The sequence below is a fragment of the Zea mays genome, chromosome 3, assembly GCF_902167145.1.
Source record: "Zea mays cultivar B73 chromosome 3, Zm-B73-REFERENCE-NAM-5.0, whole genome shotgun sequence".
Classification (NCBI taxonomy): Eukaryota; Viridiplantae; Streptophyta; class Magnoliopsida; order Poales; family Poaceae; genus Zea; species Zea mays.
Genome location: NC_050098.1, coordinates 217,575,585 through 217,592,507, shown reverse-complemented (window position 1 = coordinate 217,592,507; position 16,923 = coordinate 217,575,585). Strand labels below are relative to the sequence as shown.

At 41.1% G+C, this 16,923-nt stretch overlaps 1 protein-coding gene across 1 annotated transcript; it reads left to right on the top strand.

The window, feature by feature from the left end:
- The first annotated feature begins 12,672 nt into the window (after positions 1-12,672).
- Positions 12,673-15,205, top strand: LOC100192666 (uncharacterized). The gene is made up of 3 exons (NM_001137874.1): positions 12,673-13,716; positions 14,083-14,218; positions 14,916-15,205. Exons 1-3 carry the CDS (start codon positions 12,806-12,808, stop codon positions 15,105-15,107), a joined length of 1,239 nt encoding a protein of 412 aa, NP_001131346.1. The 5' UTR covers positions 12,673-12,805; the 3' UTR covers positions 15,108-15,205.
- The last annotated feature ends 1,718 nt before the right edge of the window (positions 15,206-16,923 follow it).

Here is a 16,923-nt window from a genome sequence, read left to right as displayed (position 1 = left end):
AAACCTCGAGTTGGTATCAAAATATATAGTTTGCTTAAGTGGTATCCTCTCTCTGTATATTTTCGTTGTTTACTAATACAAGATACAAAAAATACCAGAGAGACATGCGGATCATAGGGCACGCTAGCATGATGAACGGGGATCCGAATGCGGAACTGATCCAAATGAACTCTAATTGAATGCAATTTTGCACACACCTTTACAAATGAGTTTCCAAGATGTTCAAAAAATTTAAACTCAAATGAATTTGTAATCCAATCGCAGATTAGAAAACACGGACTAGACCGGGGTTTAGTTGGAGTTTTGTTGCGGTTTTCAAAACGAGCTCAGATCATATCACAAACACAAATGGCTCAAACCAGATGACTGCAATGGTCTAGATAGTGATCTTTACCTCAATGCAATCCCAAAACAATCCCTAACTCAAGAAACCAACGATTCTCACAAAATTGAAATAGAGAGATTGAGAGAGAACAATTAGACACGATCTGAAGAAACATTGAACCATGGATGGTTACGGCCACCTGAAAGGGAAATAGGCTTTAAACCTTTTCCTAAATGATTTTGGTGATTGAATGTCCAACACAAACAATTGGACTAATTAGTTTGCTCTAGATTATATGTTCTACAGGTGCCAAAGATTCAACATAAAGCCAATAAAAAGACCATGTTTTGGATTCAATAAAGGAGCAAAGGGGCAACCGAGGGCACCCCTGGTCTGGCGCACCGGACTGTCCGGTGTGCCACCGGACAGTGAACAGTACCTGTCCGGTGCACCAGGGGACTCAGACTCAAACTCTTCGCCCTCGGGAATTCTCGGAAGCCGGCGCACTATAATTCACCGGACTGTCCGGTGTGCACCGGACATGTCCGGTGCTCCAAGGAAGCGCGGTCTCCAGAACTCGCCAGCCTCGGGTTCGCGCGGCAGCCGCTCCGCTAAAATTCACCGGACTGTCCGGTGTGCACCGGACTGTCCGGTGTGCCAGCGGAGCAACGGTCATCTTCGCGCCAACGGTCGACTCTGACAGTAAACAGTGCAGAACAGTACACGCGGCAGAAGTCAGAGCAGAGGATCAGAGAGGCACCGGACTGTCCGGTGTGCACCGGACTGTCCGGTGCCACATGAGGACAAAGCCTCCAACGGTCGACCAGCTCCAATCTCAACGGATAGGATGACGTGGCTGGCACACCGGACATGTCCGGTGTGCACCGGACTGTCCGGTGCGCCCATCGCCAGCAGCTTCTCCAACGGCTACAAAATTGGATGGTGGCTATAAATACCACCCCAACCGGCCACTTCAAGGAGTGGGAGTCCAAGCAACATTCCAAGTCATCTAGTTGACATACTCAAGCCCTCCCAACCACCTATATTCATTGATCCATCCTATACACAAGATTTAGTCCACTACAACCAACACAAGTGCCACAAAAGAGAGAGTAAGCAATTGAGAGCTACTCAATTGAGTTTAGCCCTAGCGCCTTGTGAGATTCATTGAGAGATAGTGTGTTCTACATCTTTGTGTTCATTTGCGCGTGGAGTTTTTTGACTCCCATTCGAACTTCCTCCAAAGTGTTGGAGGCTTGTAAAAGCTAGCAAGAGACACCAAAGATTGTGGTGGTCCTTGTGGGATCGAGAGTGATCCTTGAGAAGAAGAAGAGCTCGCCGATCCTTGTGTGATCGGGAGAGAGGGAAAGGGTTGAAAAAGACCCGTCCTTAAGTGGACTCCTCAACGGGGACTAGGCCTTCGAGGGCCGAACCTCGGTAAAACAAATCACCCGTGTTCATTGTGCTTTTGCTTGTGATTTGTTTGCTTTCCCTTACTCTAAGTTCTCTTGCACTATTCTTTGCTCATATCATTTGGTGTTGCTTCAAGTTAAAATCTCATTTAAGTGAAGCAACACTCCACAAGAAAAGAACTTGAGTTAGTGCTCTTTTTCATCTAAGCTTTCTTGCTTTGTTATCATAGAATTATTAGTTGTATTGATTTATCACTTCCGCATTATTTGAAAGCTATACTCTTTACTAGCAAGAACTTAGTTGTTATACTCCGATAATTGTTCATCTTGTTCTAACCACTAATCAAAGGATCTAGTTGGGGGATAAAGTTTTAATTTTCAGGTTTCGCCTATCCACCCCCCCTCTAGGCGACTTTCAATTGGTATCAGAGCTAGGCACTTCATCTTGAGTCTAACAACTCGAAGTGATGGCTCGTAGAAGATCCCAAAAGAACAAGAAGACCCAGGAGAACCCAACTCGGAAGGAGGTAACTCTTGAGATTTTATTTGATGATTGTTCTAACTATGATTCATGGTCATCTAGTGTGATAAATGCTTTTAGAACCATAGATCCTCGATTAGAACAAATTATAGACAAGAGTATTTTTCCCTCTAATTTCAATGGAAAAATTAATTCCGAGGAGGATCAAAGATGTTATCGCTTAAACTATCTAGCTTTTGACATCTTGACTAATTCTCTTAGCAAAGAAGATTATCATGCCTTCATATCAAACTATGATGAATCCGTCCATGATGCGCATGATATTTGGACTAGAATTAGAAGCAAATTTGATGAGTCCAAACATGATAGTTCATTTTGTGTCTCTACTTCCTTTGGTATTTGTGATACTAACCCTTGCAAGGAAGAAGAAGAGAATGAACGATGGAGACCAAACGATGAATCCACCTCTCCAAAAGGTTTGTCTTCCCATTTCGATTCCCACATGTGTTGTGTGGCTAATGAAAATGATAGCGGAAGCACAAATGAGGATGAGGAGGAAGAAAGAAGCTTTGTGCATCTCTACGCTCGCCTAAGCCAAGAAGATAAGGCGGTCATGCTCAAACTTCTAGAAAGAGCGAGAGAACAAAGCGAAGCTCGACAAAGGCTAGAAGATATTCTCTCCATAAAGATGCAACACTTTGACGAGTTGACTAAAGAACATGAGGAGCTAAAGTGCTCTCATGATGATTTGGTCCAAAGGTATGAAACTATTTCAATTGAGCAAGATAACGCTTCACATTGTATAGCTCAATTAGTAAATAGGAATACCTTGCTCAAGGACCAAGTAGAAAAGCTAAAAGTTGAAAATCTAGCTTTTCAAGATAAATATGATATGCTTTTATGTTCTCATGAAAATCTTATGGATAATCATATCATATTAAACATTGCTCATGAGGTTGTGATAGAGAACTTAAAATCCCAACAACCTCACTCGTGCACATGTATTCAAATTAATACTATATTACCATGTGCTAATGCTTGTTGTTTGTCAACAAGCAAATCTTCCTTTGAGCTAGAATTTGCAGGAACAAATGATGATTCATATCAAAAGCTCAAAGAAGAAAATGAGAGGCTAAAGATGAGCTTGACACAACTAAAAGGGAAATGCATTGCCCAACCTTCTCAAGATAACCGTGATCACATGGTGAAGAAGCTTGAGACGGGAACAACCGTGGCATGTACTACATCCCTTGAAGAAAATGTCAAGGATTTGAGGATTGCCAAGAGGAAGAAACAAAAGATGAAATTCAACACCTCCTCCAAAAGCCTCAACCACGCCTCCACAAAAGGTAACATCCAAGGTAATGATCAAGCCACACTTCACATTAAGAGGTGTAGTGAATGCTTTAAAGAGGGGCACTTGATTAGGTCATGTCCCTACATTAAAAATGGCTTGATTATTAACAAGGATGATAGACTTTGTTTTAAATGCTCCAAGAAGGGACACTTGCTTAGATCTTGTCCCCATTTAAAACAAAAAGGCATAGGGTTAGAAAAGAAAATTCTTACTAACCATGTAGCAAGCAATAAACAAAGAAAGAGGAAATCTTCAAAATTTGGAAAACGCCTATGCTACACATGCCGAAAGAAGGGACATCAATGCAAAGATTGTCCCATTGGTAAAAATCTCACTCCTAACTTGTCATTTGATTCATATATGACTAGGCAACCCAAGATTGCAACTTGTGCTAGAAAGGTAACAAGTTTACCAAGCGCTAGCACAAAGGACACTTGGGTTCCTAGATCTTTGTTTACTAACCTTAACGGACCCATCAAGCGATGGGTACCAAAATGTGCTTGACAAGATTTGTAGGAGAAGGAGATGGTATGAACCTTTGGGGTGCTTGAGGGAGTTAATTCAATTCTTATCAACTCAAGCTATCAATCTTCAAATGATCTACATATTCAAGATTGACCCAAGGTTATTTCAATATGTTATTCAAAACCCATATCATCTCGGGGAAGATATTGATGTTGTAGGAATTAAAGAATTATCATGTGCGGAATATCAAAGCCTACAACATGGAAGAAAGTCAAAGGATGGTAACATTTATATTCTTAAGTGCAATTATCTTAAATTGTCGTGTGTCTTGTGTAGTCACATAGAAATAGAAAGCACTTAAGCATGCTTTAAAACTATGTCATCATTCTTTGAAGAAATTCCTTTCATACGGTAGATTGTGTATTTATCAATTCTATATTATGACAATCTACATGTTTTAAATTGTTGCAAGTTCACATGGCATGTCTTTACATTAATTATTCTATTATTGCCATGTTCTAGGTATAAAGAGATATTTCATGTTCTTAAAAGAATAAGGTGTCATATAAGAAATTCAAATACTTAGGACACTTATAAAAGGAAAAATTCTCTCTATAGCTAGAAAAGTGAGACTAATGTTTTTATCTAAGTAATTTAAGTAGTCTCACTTGTAGAGAATAAGTTTCTCTATGGAAATGCGTATCTCATCATGTCTAGGAAATTCTATCCAATAATTCATGTTGTATCTCTTATTGCTCAATTGGATATGATTCTTTCACATTTATCGTTTTCCAAATCATGATTTAGATTTATTCCTATAATCTCAAAGGATTAGTTATGCTTGTTTTATGAGTTAAAATTGAGCATAACATCATCTATGAATAATCTAGTTCATGCTATGGAGTTTCCATGTTTTGTTAATCTAACTTCTCATTCTTTATCAAAATGATTACTAAATGGAAACTAGTGCTTGTGTTGCTAACGTATCTCTTGAGCTTACTTATAAATATGCATAGAAGGGAAAGTACACAAGCCTCATGGGTTGATCTTCACCCAAAAGAAGAAAGGTAAAAAGCAAAGGTATGGGAACTCATCTTCTTAATTAAGTTTAGTTCCCATCTCAATGGGTATTTAATCTAAATTATCATATTCTACCCTTGTGAGGAATAGATTCGCTATTGGACCGAAATTAACTAAGTGTGCATTCAAATATCATTTTCTCAATGCTCATGTCCATTAGAATCTATTTAATGCCTCTGCGATATTTATATATATGTTATCATATTGATTTGCTTCCAAGTGATGATTAACTAACTTCAATATGATAAAGTAAAATCTCCAATGATTATTAAAATGCTTAAAAGGTGCTCACTCATTTTTCTCAAATGAAATGCACTTATGTTAAGGATTTTACTTCATGTCTATGTGACTTGTGGATGATGAATTATGTATGCTAATTATCTAAAGTAATCATCCTTTCCCATATACTCCCTTGCACTGTTAACATGTCTCTTGAGTATTTTCAATAAGTTTGGAAGGAAAAAGAGACAAATACAAAGGGAGGACACTCAAATGAAAAGGGAAAAACATCAAGGATAACAACAGCTACTTGGACAATAAGGTCTTCGCAATAATCAATGGTGTGGTTGTAAGCATTCTAAATTCTCTTTCATTATGAGATTACAAGGCTTAAGTTGTTTATTGCTAAATTTATGAGCCTTGATCAAAATGTATAATGCTTCTCCCTTTATGTTCTTAAAAGTGAATGCATCGAAGTCAGTTCTTTCAATTACTTGATGCATATCTTTAGGGGGAGTCCATTCTTATATTTTGATTATGTTGAGACTATTGCTTTATCTTAGTAATTTCATATAGTCTCTTGCATGAGAATAATGTTTCTCATATAGTATGCTACTTCACATCAATCCAACTTGTTAAAATAATGTCGCTTGTATCAAGGATTGTTGCTTTCATTTCTAAAGTAGCATGCTTATTGGATTCTCCTATTTTTAAGCTTGATTGAAAATTTAATGCCTTTGTTGTTTTCTTGATCGCATATTGGTTGATCATTGAACAACTTCAATTATCACTTATGCTTCTTAGTGCCTCATGTAATTTGAATTTAATTTCTATTGATATGCACTAAGGAAAAAGGAGAATTCATGATTCATTTATGCAACTTGTGATCCATTTGATTTATGCTAACAATAACTTGAAAAAGATCACTAGTTATAGAACTCTCTCTTGTGCAAAATATTTTCACACACTTTTATTAAGCATAGGTCTTAAGCAAACGAGACCAAGGACATAAGCACAATGGAGAGAACGTCTTTATGAGAAGGTACAAAAGGGTAAAACCACTTCCTTTCATTTAAACTTGTACCTAAATCTTCCTCTTATAAGCATTCTTTGCATATCTTATACATAAGGAAGAGAAAGCATGTCCTTTGCATTTATCCCTGCTTCATACCTAGTTTAACCTCTTAAAATTTCACTCATGCATTATTGCATCTTTGCTAAAACTAGATGAAGTGATTCTATTGTCAAAGAGCTTAAAGCTTAACCTTGTAACGAGGATAAGCTACCTTTGTTCCAAAGGTGGATGGTTCTTAAGTCTCTTTGAAATCCTTAAAGGAAAAATGCTTAAAATGTTTGCAACATGCTTTCATAAGTGCATAAACTGTCTTGAGCATCACTCATATACTATGACACAATGCACTTCACTTTCTCTATGATATAGACTTGTTCTCATTAACCTAATTATGTGCACTTGGCATTTAAGGCCAAAATATGTATTCCTCTCAAGGCACATATTTAGGGGGAGAAACCTATATAGAACTATGATCATGCTTAATTGACATATCTCTTGATCATATCTCTTTCATTTTGGTACAAATGCATATATCCTACTATTCCCGTACCATGACTACGACTAATATGTTTCCAAGTATATTACTATGCTAAGTCGTAGATTGAAAGGGAAATGGAGTCTTCGGCGAAAACAAAGGCTTCCACTCCGTATATCATACTTCGCCATCACTCCAAGCAACTCTCTATTCTTTGGGGGAGAAATGAGCATCAAAGAAAACGACTTCGTCTTTGAAGAGAGTAGGAGCCCAAAGCTAAAAGACCGGACTTCGCCTTTGGTATAATCTTAACTCATTTATTTATGCCCAAAGGGGAAGATAGCACTTCAAGGGCTCTAATGATTCCGTTTTTGGCGATTCATGCCAAAAAGGGGGAGAAATGAGCCCAAAGCAAAAGGACCGCACCACCACCACTAAATTCAAAAACTTAGTGCTTTCCAAAAGTATTTATCATTTGGTATCCTATTGTGTTCAAAAGGGGGAGAAAGTAGTATTTCAAAAATGGTATATCAAAACCCTCTTGAACACTAAGAGGTGGATCTCTTTTAGGGGGAGTTTTGTTGAAGTCAAAGGAAAAGCATTTTAAACAAGGGGAGAAAATTTCAAATCTTGAAAATGCTTTGCAAACTCTTATTCATTCACCTTTGACTATTTGCAGAAGATCTTTGAAATGGATTTACAAAAAGAATTTGCAAAAACAAAACATGTGGTGCAATCGTGGTCCAAAATACTAAATAAGAAAGAACCATTCATGCCTATCTTATGAAATCAATATTGGTTTAAATTCCAAGCAATCTTTGCACTTACCGTAGGCAAACTAGTACAATTATGCTCTTATATTTTTGCTTTGGTTTGTGTTGGCATCAATCACCAAAAAGGGGGAGATTGAAAGGGAAATAGGCTTTAAACCTTTTCCTAAATGATTTTGGTGATTGAATGTCCAACACAAACAATTGGACTAATTAGTTTGCTCTAGATTATATGTTCTACAGGTGCCAAAGATTCAACATAAAGCCAATAAAAAGACCATGTTTTGGATTCAATAAAGGAGCAAAGGGGCAACCGAGGGCACCCCTGGTCTGGCGCACCGGACTGTCCGGTGTGCCACCGGACTGTGAACAGTACCTGTCCGGTGCACCAGGGGACTCAGACTCAAACTCTTCGCCCTCGGGAATTCTCGGAAGCCGGCGCACTATAATTCACCGGACTGTCCGGTGTGCACCGGACATGTCCGGTGCTCCAAGGAAGCGCGGTCTCCAGAACTCGCCAGCCTCGGGTTCGCGCGGCAGCCGCTCCGCTAAAATTCACCGGACTGTCCGGTGTGCACCGGACTGTCCGGTGTGCCAGCGGAGCAACGGTCATCTTCGCGCCAACGGTCGACTCTGACAGTAAACAGTGCAGAACAGTACACGCGGCAGAAGTCAGAGCAGAGGATCAGAGAGGCACCGGACTGTCCGGTGTGCACCGGACTGTCCGGTGCCACATGAGGACAAAGCCTCCAACGGTCGACCAGCTCCAATCTCAACGGATAGGATGACGTGGCTGGCACACCGGACATGTCCGGTGTGCACCGGACTGTCCGGTGCGCCCATCGCCAGCAGCTTCTCCAACGGCTACAAAATTGGATGGTGGCTATAAATACCACCCCAACCGGCCACTTCAAGGAGTGGGAGTCCAAGCAACATTCCAAGTCATCTAGTTGACATACTCAAGCCCTCCCAACCACCTATATTCATTGATCCATCCTATACACAAGATTTAGTCCACTACAACCAACACAAGTGCCACAAAAGAGAGAGTAAGCAATTGAGAGCTACTCAATTGAGTTTAGCCCTAGCGCCTTGTGAGATTCATTGAGAGATAGTGTGTTCTACATCTTTGTGTTCATTTGCGCGTGGAGTTTTTTGACTCCCATTCGAACTTCCTCCAAAGTGTTGGAGGCTTGTAAAAGCTAGCAAGAGACACCAAAGATTGTGGTGGTCCTTGTGGGATCGAGAGTGATCCTTGAGAAGAAGAAGAGCTCGCCGATCCTTGTGTGATCGGGAGAGAGGGAAAGGGTTGAAAAAGACCCGTCCTTAAGTGGACTCCTCAACGGGGACTAGGCCTTCGAGGGCCGAACCTCGGTAAAACAAATCACCCGTGTTCATTGTGCTTTTGCTTGTGATTTGTTTGCTTTCCCTTACTCTAAGTTCTCTTGCACTATTCTTTGCTCATATCATTTGGTGTTGCTTCAAGTTAAAATCTCATTTAAGTGAAGCAACACTCCACAAGAAAAGAACTTGAGTTAGTGCTCTTTTTCATCTAAGCTTTCTTGCTTTGTTATCATAGAATTATTAGTTGTATTGATTTATCACTTCCGCATTATTTGAAAGCTATACTCTTTACTAGCAAGAACTTAGTTGTTATACTCCGATAATTGTTCATCTTGTTCTAACCACTAATCAAAGGATCTAGTTGGGGGATAAAGTTTTAATTTTCAGGTTTCGCCTATCCACCCCCCCTCTAGGCGACTTTCACCACCCTTCCTCTCAAAATCAGTAGTACACAGATGTGAAGATTACAAAACACCTGTGAATCTCAGGGCTAAGAACTATAACAATCTAGGAAATGAAAACTAGGATTTTCTAAACGAGAGTCTAATGAGATAGTGCTCAAGGAGATGACCGCACAAAATAGCCCTCACACCTATTTATAGGGGTTATTTCATTAGTATAAACTACCACTAGATACATAAAGCTCATCCCACTTAACTGGGGCCAAAATGAACCAACTCCTAAAATATGCATCTGATGGTCACACGCTCCACAAGAAGTTGCTTCGCCTCGACGCACCTTTCGTGATGACACCACATGTGCCTCTGATTCCCGCAGGAACCGTATCGTCGAGTTTTGAGGCCCAAACTCGATGAAACCCGCCATCAATAGCGCTAGGTGGTTTTGAGGCTCAACCACCAAACCGCCATGAGTAGCGTATCGTATACGTGTCTCCATGTCCTGAATAGGTGTCCTATCGGTCCGCGACCGCGTGTCCGCGTCGGCAACACGATCCGCTTCACACGTTCTTGCGTCGGTGGTGTCCCAAGTACCAGTCACCACATCTAGTCACCCGGCTTCTCGGGTCCCTCGTTCAAGACCCACCGTTCGTCTTTCACCGTTCCCGGTCCATTGGCACAAACCCGCATAACCTTCACTTTTGCCATTGTTGCACATCCCTATGCTCCACACCTACATACCACAAACCGAGAGATATGATTGCACAATATATAATCTCATACCCTGGTTAGTCCATTGACTACATCAAATTACTATCCATGTTGACAATCACATATCATCAACCCGAACTACAAGGGACAAGTTAACCTTGTGTTCACAGTTTCTATCATCCCGTATCCGATCCTGTTTCCGGCAATTTTCGATTTTGAATATATTTTCAAATTAAAATGTAAAATGAAAACGAGAAAGGCTCTCGACGAAAGAAAAAGGAGAATCAACCAAACAGAGCAAAATCATTTAGGATCCAGTGGCAGATTCAACCAAACAGAAAAGGAGATTCAATCAAACATGTCCTATACATCTGACTTTAAACCATTTATAGTTTTAGAGCACTTTGTTCCTTACAAAATAATCTAAAAATTAGCATCGGTATCAACCATATTTTGATATAACATAAAACAATTATTCATAGGTTCTGCCTATCATGCTGATATACGGTGGCAGATCCAGGATTCATAAAGAGCCTGGACTAGTCTAACAATACATATATAAAGACATGCATGTTTTTGTTCGTCGTCTACAATTAGCCTAAACTACAGATCTTCTCGGGTAGAGATGGCAATGGGTACCCGAAACCCGAAACCCGATGGGTTTTTACCCCATTAGGGTACGGGTTTGGGTCAATTTTCATACCCATGGGTTTGTTAATGGGCATAAATCTATACCCAGCGGGTTTATGGGTACGGGTTTGTTCCTATAGTACCCAAACCCGTGAACCCGTGGGTTTTTTAAACCCGACCAAACCTAGTGCATATTGTCATTTTATTTTATAAACGAACAACAAACTTGTTATTCCTTATTTACTTCATAATTTTTATCAATTGGTGAATGTATCAGTAGTCGGTGAGAGTGTTGCTTGCTTGCTATTATAGTTTTTACTAGCGTTATATATGTGGTGGATGGATAACTTAGTGCAAGGTCACTTAATTATACAACTTATTATTTGTATTTCATTTTCTCTACTAATAATTTTTATATCAAATCATGAACTCGTTGTTCATTACATAAATTTTGGATCATGATATCATTAATCATTACGATACTTATTGATTATGAGAACAACAAGTATATTGGAGATGAAACCCGCGGGTAACCCATGGGTACCCGCAAACCCGATGGGTACGGGTTTGGGCAAAATCTCAAACCCGTCATAGGTATGAGTTTTTTAATGGGCATAGATATTTTTCACGGGTACGGGTTTGGGACGGCAAAACCCAGCGGGTTTGTACCCGTTGCCATCTCTATTCTCGGGGGCTAAAACAGCCTGCTACAAAATGGGCCTCATTTTGCCGTGTTCCTGTGGTCAACTTTACTCCACATAGGATCAGGCGCTAACATGTAGACATGTAGTGCACCCCAGTTGTCTGCTGTGGGCTCAAACTGTTTGGGCCCGTAACCACTTTCCTCCAGCAATGCAATGCCCCCTATACTACTATGCTGGGTATGAGTGCCAAGTTACTTATATGCAAGGGACAGGAACATTTCGTTTTCACCGGCGGGAGCCTGGGCGCGACCGCGCGAGGCCGCGAGCTCGCCCTGCCGGGAGCTAAATCCGCCACTGCTGATATAGTTATATGTATAAGGTCCCGTTTGTTTCATTTCATTTTGAGGAACTGGAATCTTATTAATGGAATGGACTATTTTTTTATAATATGATATTCCACCACTTTCCAAAGTTATTATATAAACCTATCTCAAATTCATGGAGTAAGAGATAGAAATTGATTCTATAGATTTACATACTATTTTTCCAATGTACAACTTATAGCACACCCTTCTATTTGCTTCGCTATAACATAAATGTAGTATATAACTATCTCCCTCATATGATTTAGGATAATATACAAATATGTTACATATATAAATATATGAACTTAATTAGTTTTGTCTAAATTGTATTTATTAAAATAAAATTTAATTCCAACGAAACAAACTAGGCCTAAGAGAAAATTACATATTTAGGATTTTATTATTAGCTTAGCCACCATCCAAATCGAGTATAACTAAATTCTGGCCATTCCTGATTTGACTATGACTGATTTTCAGCCAGTTTGTTTGGCTTTATTCTATATCAAATTCTATTACTTCAACAATATTTTTGTGTTTATATATTACAGCAACCGCCTTTAATTCGAAGCGAGCATCAAATCCAAACATGCGCTCAGTTTTGTAGCTGCCACAGACTTTTGACGCAGCAAAGCATTCGATAAACACAGCTCATGACCTGGTTGCAACTGCCAAAAGAGGCATAGTTTGGCGGGTAAGGAACAGACAGAGCACACTATTGGTATCACAAAAAGTTAGCTTTTGATTGGATAATCAATCTATTGACATGATTCAACGAGGAAAGAACTGAATATTATTCATGTAAAATTATCATTAAATCAAACTGTGCCGTTAATTAGCAGTGGAGCGATATTGCTATTGAATTGTTAATTGTTATCATGACAGTTCAACCGAAAGACGCTGACGGATATGAGATATCGGTCTCACTCCTCACTCCGCACTTCCGCAGTATCAACTGGCCTCGGCCGCACAAATCCCCCACTCCGCAGTCCCCGACGGCCCACGGCAGAGCCACCAGCAGCAGCAGGCAGCCCCAGAAATCGAGCAAACAAGCTGCTCCATGGCCTCACCAACCCGAACACCATCGCCTCCGCCGGCGGTCGAGCCCATCGCGCCTTCTCTCTCTTCAGAACATCCGCCTGTCAACCCCTCCTGTGACGGATCCTTCTCGCCGGAGAACCCAGCGCCAGCTCCACCTCCTCCCCCTGCTACTCCGCATCCTCATACTCCCAGCGATAGCTCTCCTTCCTCAACTCCGCATCCCTCGGCGCCACAGCCTCTTCCATCTCCGCCTCCTCATACTCCCGACGATAGCTCTCCTTCCTCAACTCCGCATCCCTCGGCGCCACAGCCCCCACCATCTCCGCCTCCGCCGAGCGCTGATGCTTCTCCTCCACTTTCGCGACAGGGCGAAACGTCACCGCCGCGCCCATCGCCCCCTCCCTCACCCGCTCCAGTATCCCCGCCTACTCCAGCGCCGGCGTCCTCGGAAGCCAAGTCGGAGCAGGAGGAGGCGGAATCGGCTAGCGAATCGGGGAGCATGACGCTAGCCATCGTTCTAGCCAAAACTGAAGATGCAACGCCGCCGAAGGCCTCCTCGGCCGAGGCGTCCCCAACCAGATCGCCGCAGAAGGAATCGGCCGTCACCATCGCGAAGCTCCTCTCCGCCGAAGACCTCGCGGCGATGGAGGCTAAGGCCACGCCGGACAAGGTTACACCTCCGAGCGACGCTGGGTCCCTCGCCGCTGCCGCCGCCGTTACTACCGTTGGGGGAGTCAGTGGCGGCGTGGGGTCCAAGAGGTGGCTCCTAGGCGGCGTCCCGGAGAAGGTGCGGCGCGCTGAGCTGAGGAGGGCCGAGCTAGGGTTTAGGGTTTCGGCCGCCGTGTTCTGCCTGGTCGCGCTCTCCGTCATGGCGGCCGATACCACGACGGGCTGGTCCGGCGACTCCTTCCGCCGCTACAACGAGTACAGGTTCCCCTCTAGACTCTAGATTACTGCTCAGCTCAAACCGTCATCATTAGTTACAGCTGGTGAGCATCTCCAACAACGTGACCTGTAAAAATGCCTTATAATTTAAAAATAAGTAAATTTTATAGAATTTAGGGCACCAACAAAACACCCCGCTCCGGGCAACCCACTACGGTGTAGTATATTTGAGGCACTTGAGAGGGTGCCCTATAGTTTTTTGACAAAATTTGTTGAATTGAGGCACTGTTGGAGTGGTTTTTCCTGTGTAGAGCCCTATATTTCGATTTGAGGCATTAGTTCGAGGCATTGTTGGAGATGCTCTTATTAGTGTTGATGAGAGCTGTAAATTGATGAATTTTGGCGATGTAGGTACGTACTTGCTGCGAGCGTCGTGACTTTTACCTACTGTGGATTCCAGTTGGTAGCCGAGGTGCATTACGTTGTCACAGGGAGACACATGATTCGAGCCCCATTCCGCAGCTACTTCAATCTTGCCATGGATCAGGCAATTCAAATCTGCTCTTCTGTACTATTTGTTTGTTGTTGTGAATTTATGATAGCATGGTTTGACAAGCTTCCAGCCCTAGTGATCTATCGGTGTCAGAAAACTAGATCAAAGTATATGGTCATTTAATAACTGCAAAACAGAATACAGCTGAACAAATTGGAGGAACTATTGCATTGTTTTCTTATAAAGAAGTCCTAGACTGCGGATGAACAATACTCCTAGGTGGAAATTATCGTTTCCCAACTGGTATATGTCTATATATCATTATTGTTCCTACTGGATTTGGTTTCGTACATGCCTATTTTGTTTAGTTGGTATAAACATTGCACATATACATTACAGTGCGCCATCAGGTGTAAGTAAAAGAGGTGTTCCATGAAGTGATGAATAACACCTTTCCAGTTCCTCCAACTTCAAACATTTATCATGATAAAAGGGAGCTTTCAGAAATGAAAATGATTGGTGCAGCGCTTGAGGTTTTGGCACATTTATGAGTAATACTATGGAATCTGTGTGCTTATGGATCTCACCTGATTCGCCACCAAAGTCATGTTATTTAGATGTTCCTTGTGCAATGAATGTATATCAGTATTTTTACGTTTTGCTCTACTAGTTTTACGCTTGCAACTTGGCTTAAAATTTGTTGGCAAGTGACCGAAATGTGTCTGAATGGTCTTTTTTATGCCGATTGCAGATGTTAGCTTACCTCCTGTTGTCAGCATCTTCAGCAGCGCTTTCTCGTAATGGTGTTTGGATGTCGCGGTTTGGAGGGGATCAGTTTACCAAACTGATCAATGTCTCGGCTTCCATGGCATTCCTAGCTTTCATTGCTCTGGGTCTTAACTCGGTGATCTCTGCTTACTGCTTCTTCAGCTTGGTTTCATAGAGCTACCGTTGTGCATTGCATGATGTGAATAATACTACCTGTATGCTTCTTGGAGCACTGAACCTTGATTTATGTGAAATTTCTACATGATTTCTGTGAAATCCCTAACAGGGTGTTTGGATCCCTTCATTTTAGAGGAATTGGAAGTCACTCAATAAATTAAATTATTTAGTTTGGAATTTGACATTCCACCACTTTCCAAAGTTCATATATTAGTCTATCTCAAATTCATGAGGTGGGGGATGAGAAATGATTTTATACAGTAGTAGAATTTGTTTCTACTCTGTGACTTACGTGACACTTTTCGTCTCACTCCTCTATAGTAAAAATATAGCACATAAATATATCCGACAGCATGCTAATAATAGTATATAAATATATTTTGTATAAAACTGAATTAGCTGAATTGATATATGGCTAAATTACTATTATTAGAATGGAATTCAATTCCAATGATCCAAACGGGGCGTAAACTCCAGTGGGCCTATATTGTAGCAGTACATTGAGTCAAGGTTGGCCTTTAAAATTTTGGAAGCGGATGTACCAAGGTTTCATGCTGGTCGTTATCGTTTTATACTGAAAGTCTGAAAGATACGCAGCTTGGAGACCACTCTCTGTGTTGCGCCCCTTTACATATGTTCATATGTTGTGATGTTTAAGGGGTGCTTGATTCCTCCTTTTAAAGTTTAATCTCTGTCCCATCGTATCTTTAGATGTCAATTAGAAATATTAAAATTACGAAATTAATTACATAGACGAAGACTAAAGGACAAGAACAACCTATTAGGTCTAAATATTCCATAATTTGTCTACATAAACATTTGATAATCATGAATTAATTAGGCTTAATAAATTTGTTTTGCCATTTAGTCTTCATCTATCTAATTAATTTTATAATTAGATTACATTTAATACTCGTAATTGACATTTAAACATTCGTTGTGATATAGATTAAACTTAAGTCAGGGAACCAAACAACTCTTAAGTCACTTTGCCACTACTGACATGCCAGCTCAGTTGTGGGTTGGGCACTTGGGCTTATTGTCATTTACTCGTGCTAATCGATGTGCATCAGAAGTATGATTGCCATTTTAGATTAGCGGTTTCTAAGGCTATCTTCAGTAGCTTACACATCCTCGTATTCAAACTTTACTCTGTAAATAGTACAATCTATAATGCAAAACATTGTTGTGTGACCATGAGTAAACTGTTGGACATGATCTAATAAGACCTAAGACATTCTATTGTTTACATGCTAGATATGTGATTTAGCACCATTATCGTCACCTAGTCTCTTCTTCTAAACGTAACAAGCCAACAATGTATCACAATTAGAAAAGTTTTTTAGGTTTGAAAGAAAAAGGTATCCCCTAATGGATTAGCCACTACCAGAGGGAAGGGGTGGGTTACAACTCACTCTCATATACCATGAGCGCGTGGCGGCGGCCGGAGGTGAAGGAGAGAGTAGGAGACTACGAAGCGATGGGAGAGAGGAAGGCCGATTCTTAGAAGAGTCTAGAATCGTTACGTTGCCGGGAGACGTCAAAAACCGACCGCTCGATGTCATTCGATGACGATCTAACGACCGTTAAAAAAGAGTTGATGTGGACGCACATGGTGCCAACTTTGCGCACAACTTTAATATATAGAAATTGGACCCAGATTGGACTCAAAGTGCTCCAGCTTTTAGGACCAGGTCCTGGAGGGCCCAAACCCTAGCGAAACACCATATATGCCCTTCAGCAACCATTGTAAACACTACACTTTGAACATAAGGCCTAGCTCCTTGAAAAACAAGGACATTCCAATGCTTCCA

Excerpts from the sequence above, each read along its gene's own strand:
- LOC100192666 (NM_001137874.1), top strand. The coding sequence starts at position 12,806 with ATGGCCTCACCAACCCGAACACCATCGCCTCCGCCGGCGGTCGAGCCC. Across the intron at positions 13,717-14,082 it reads CGCCGCTACAACGAGTACAG|GTACGTACTTGCTGCGAGCG; the intron begins GTTCCCCTCTAG and ends TTGGCGATGTAG. Across the intron at positions 14,219-14,915 it reads TCAATCTTGCCATGGATCAG|ATGTTAGCTTACCTCCTGTT; the intron begins GCAATTCAAATC and ends TGCCGATTGCAG.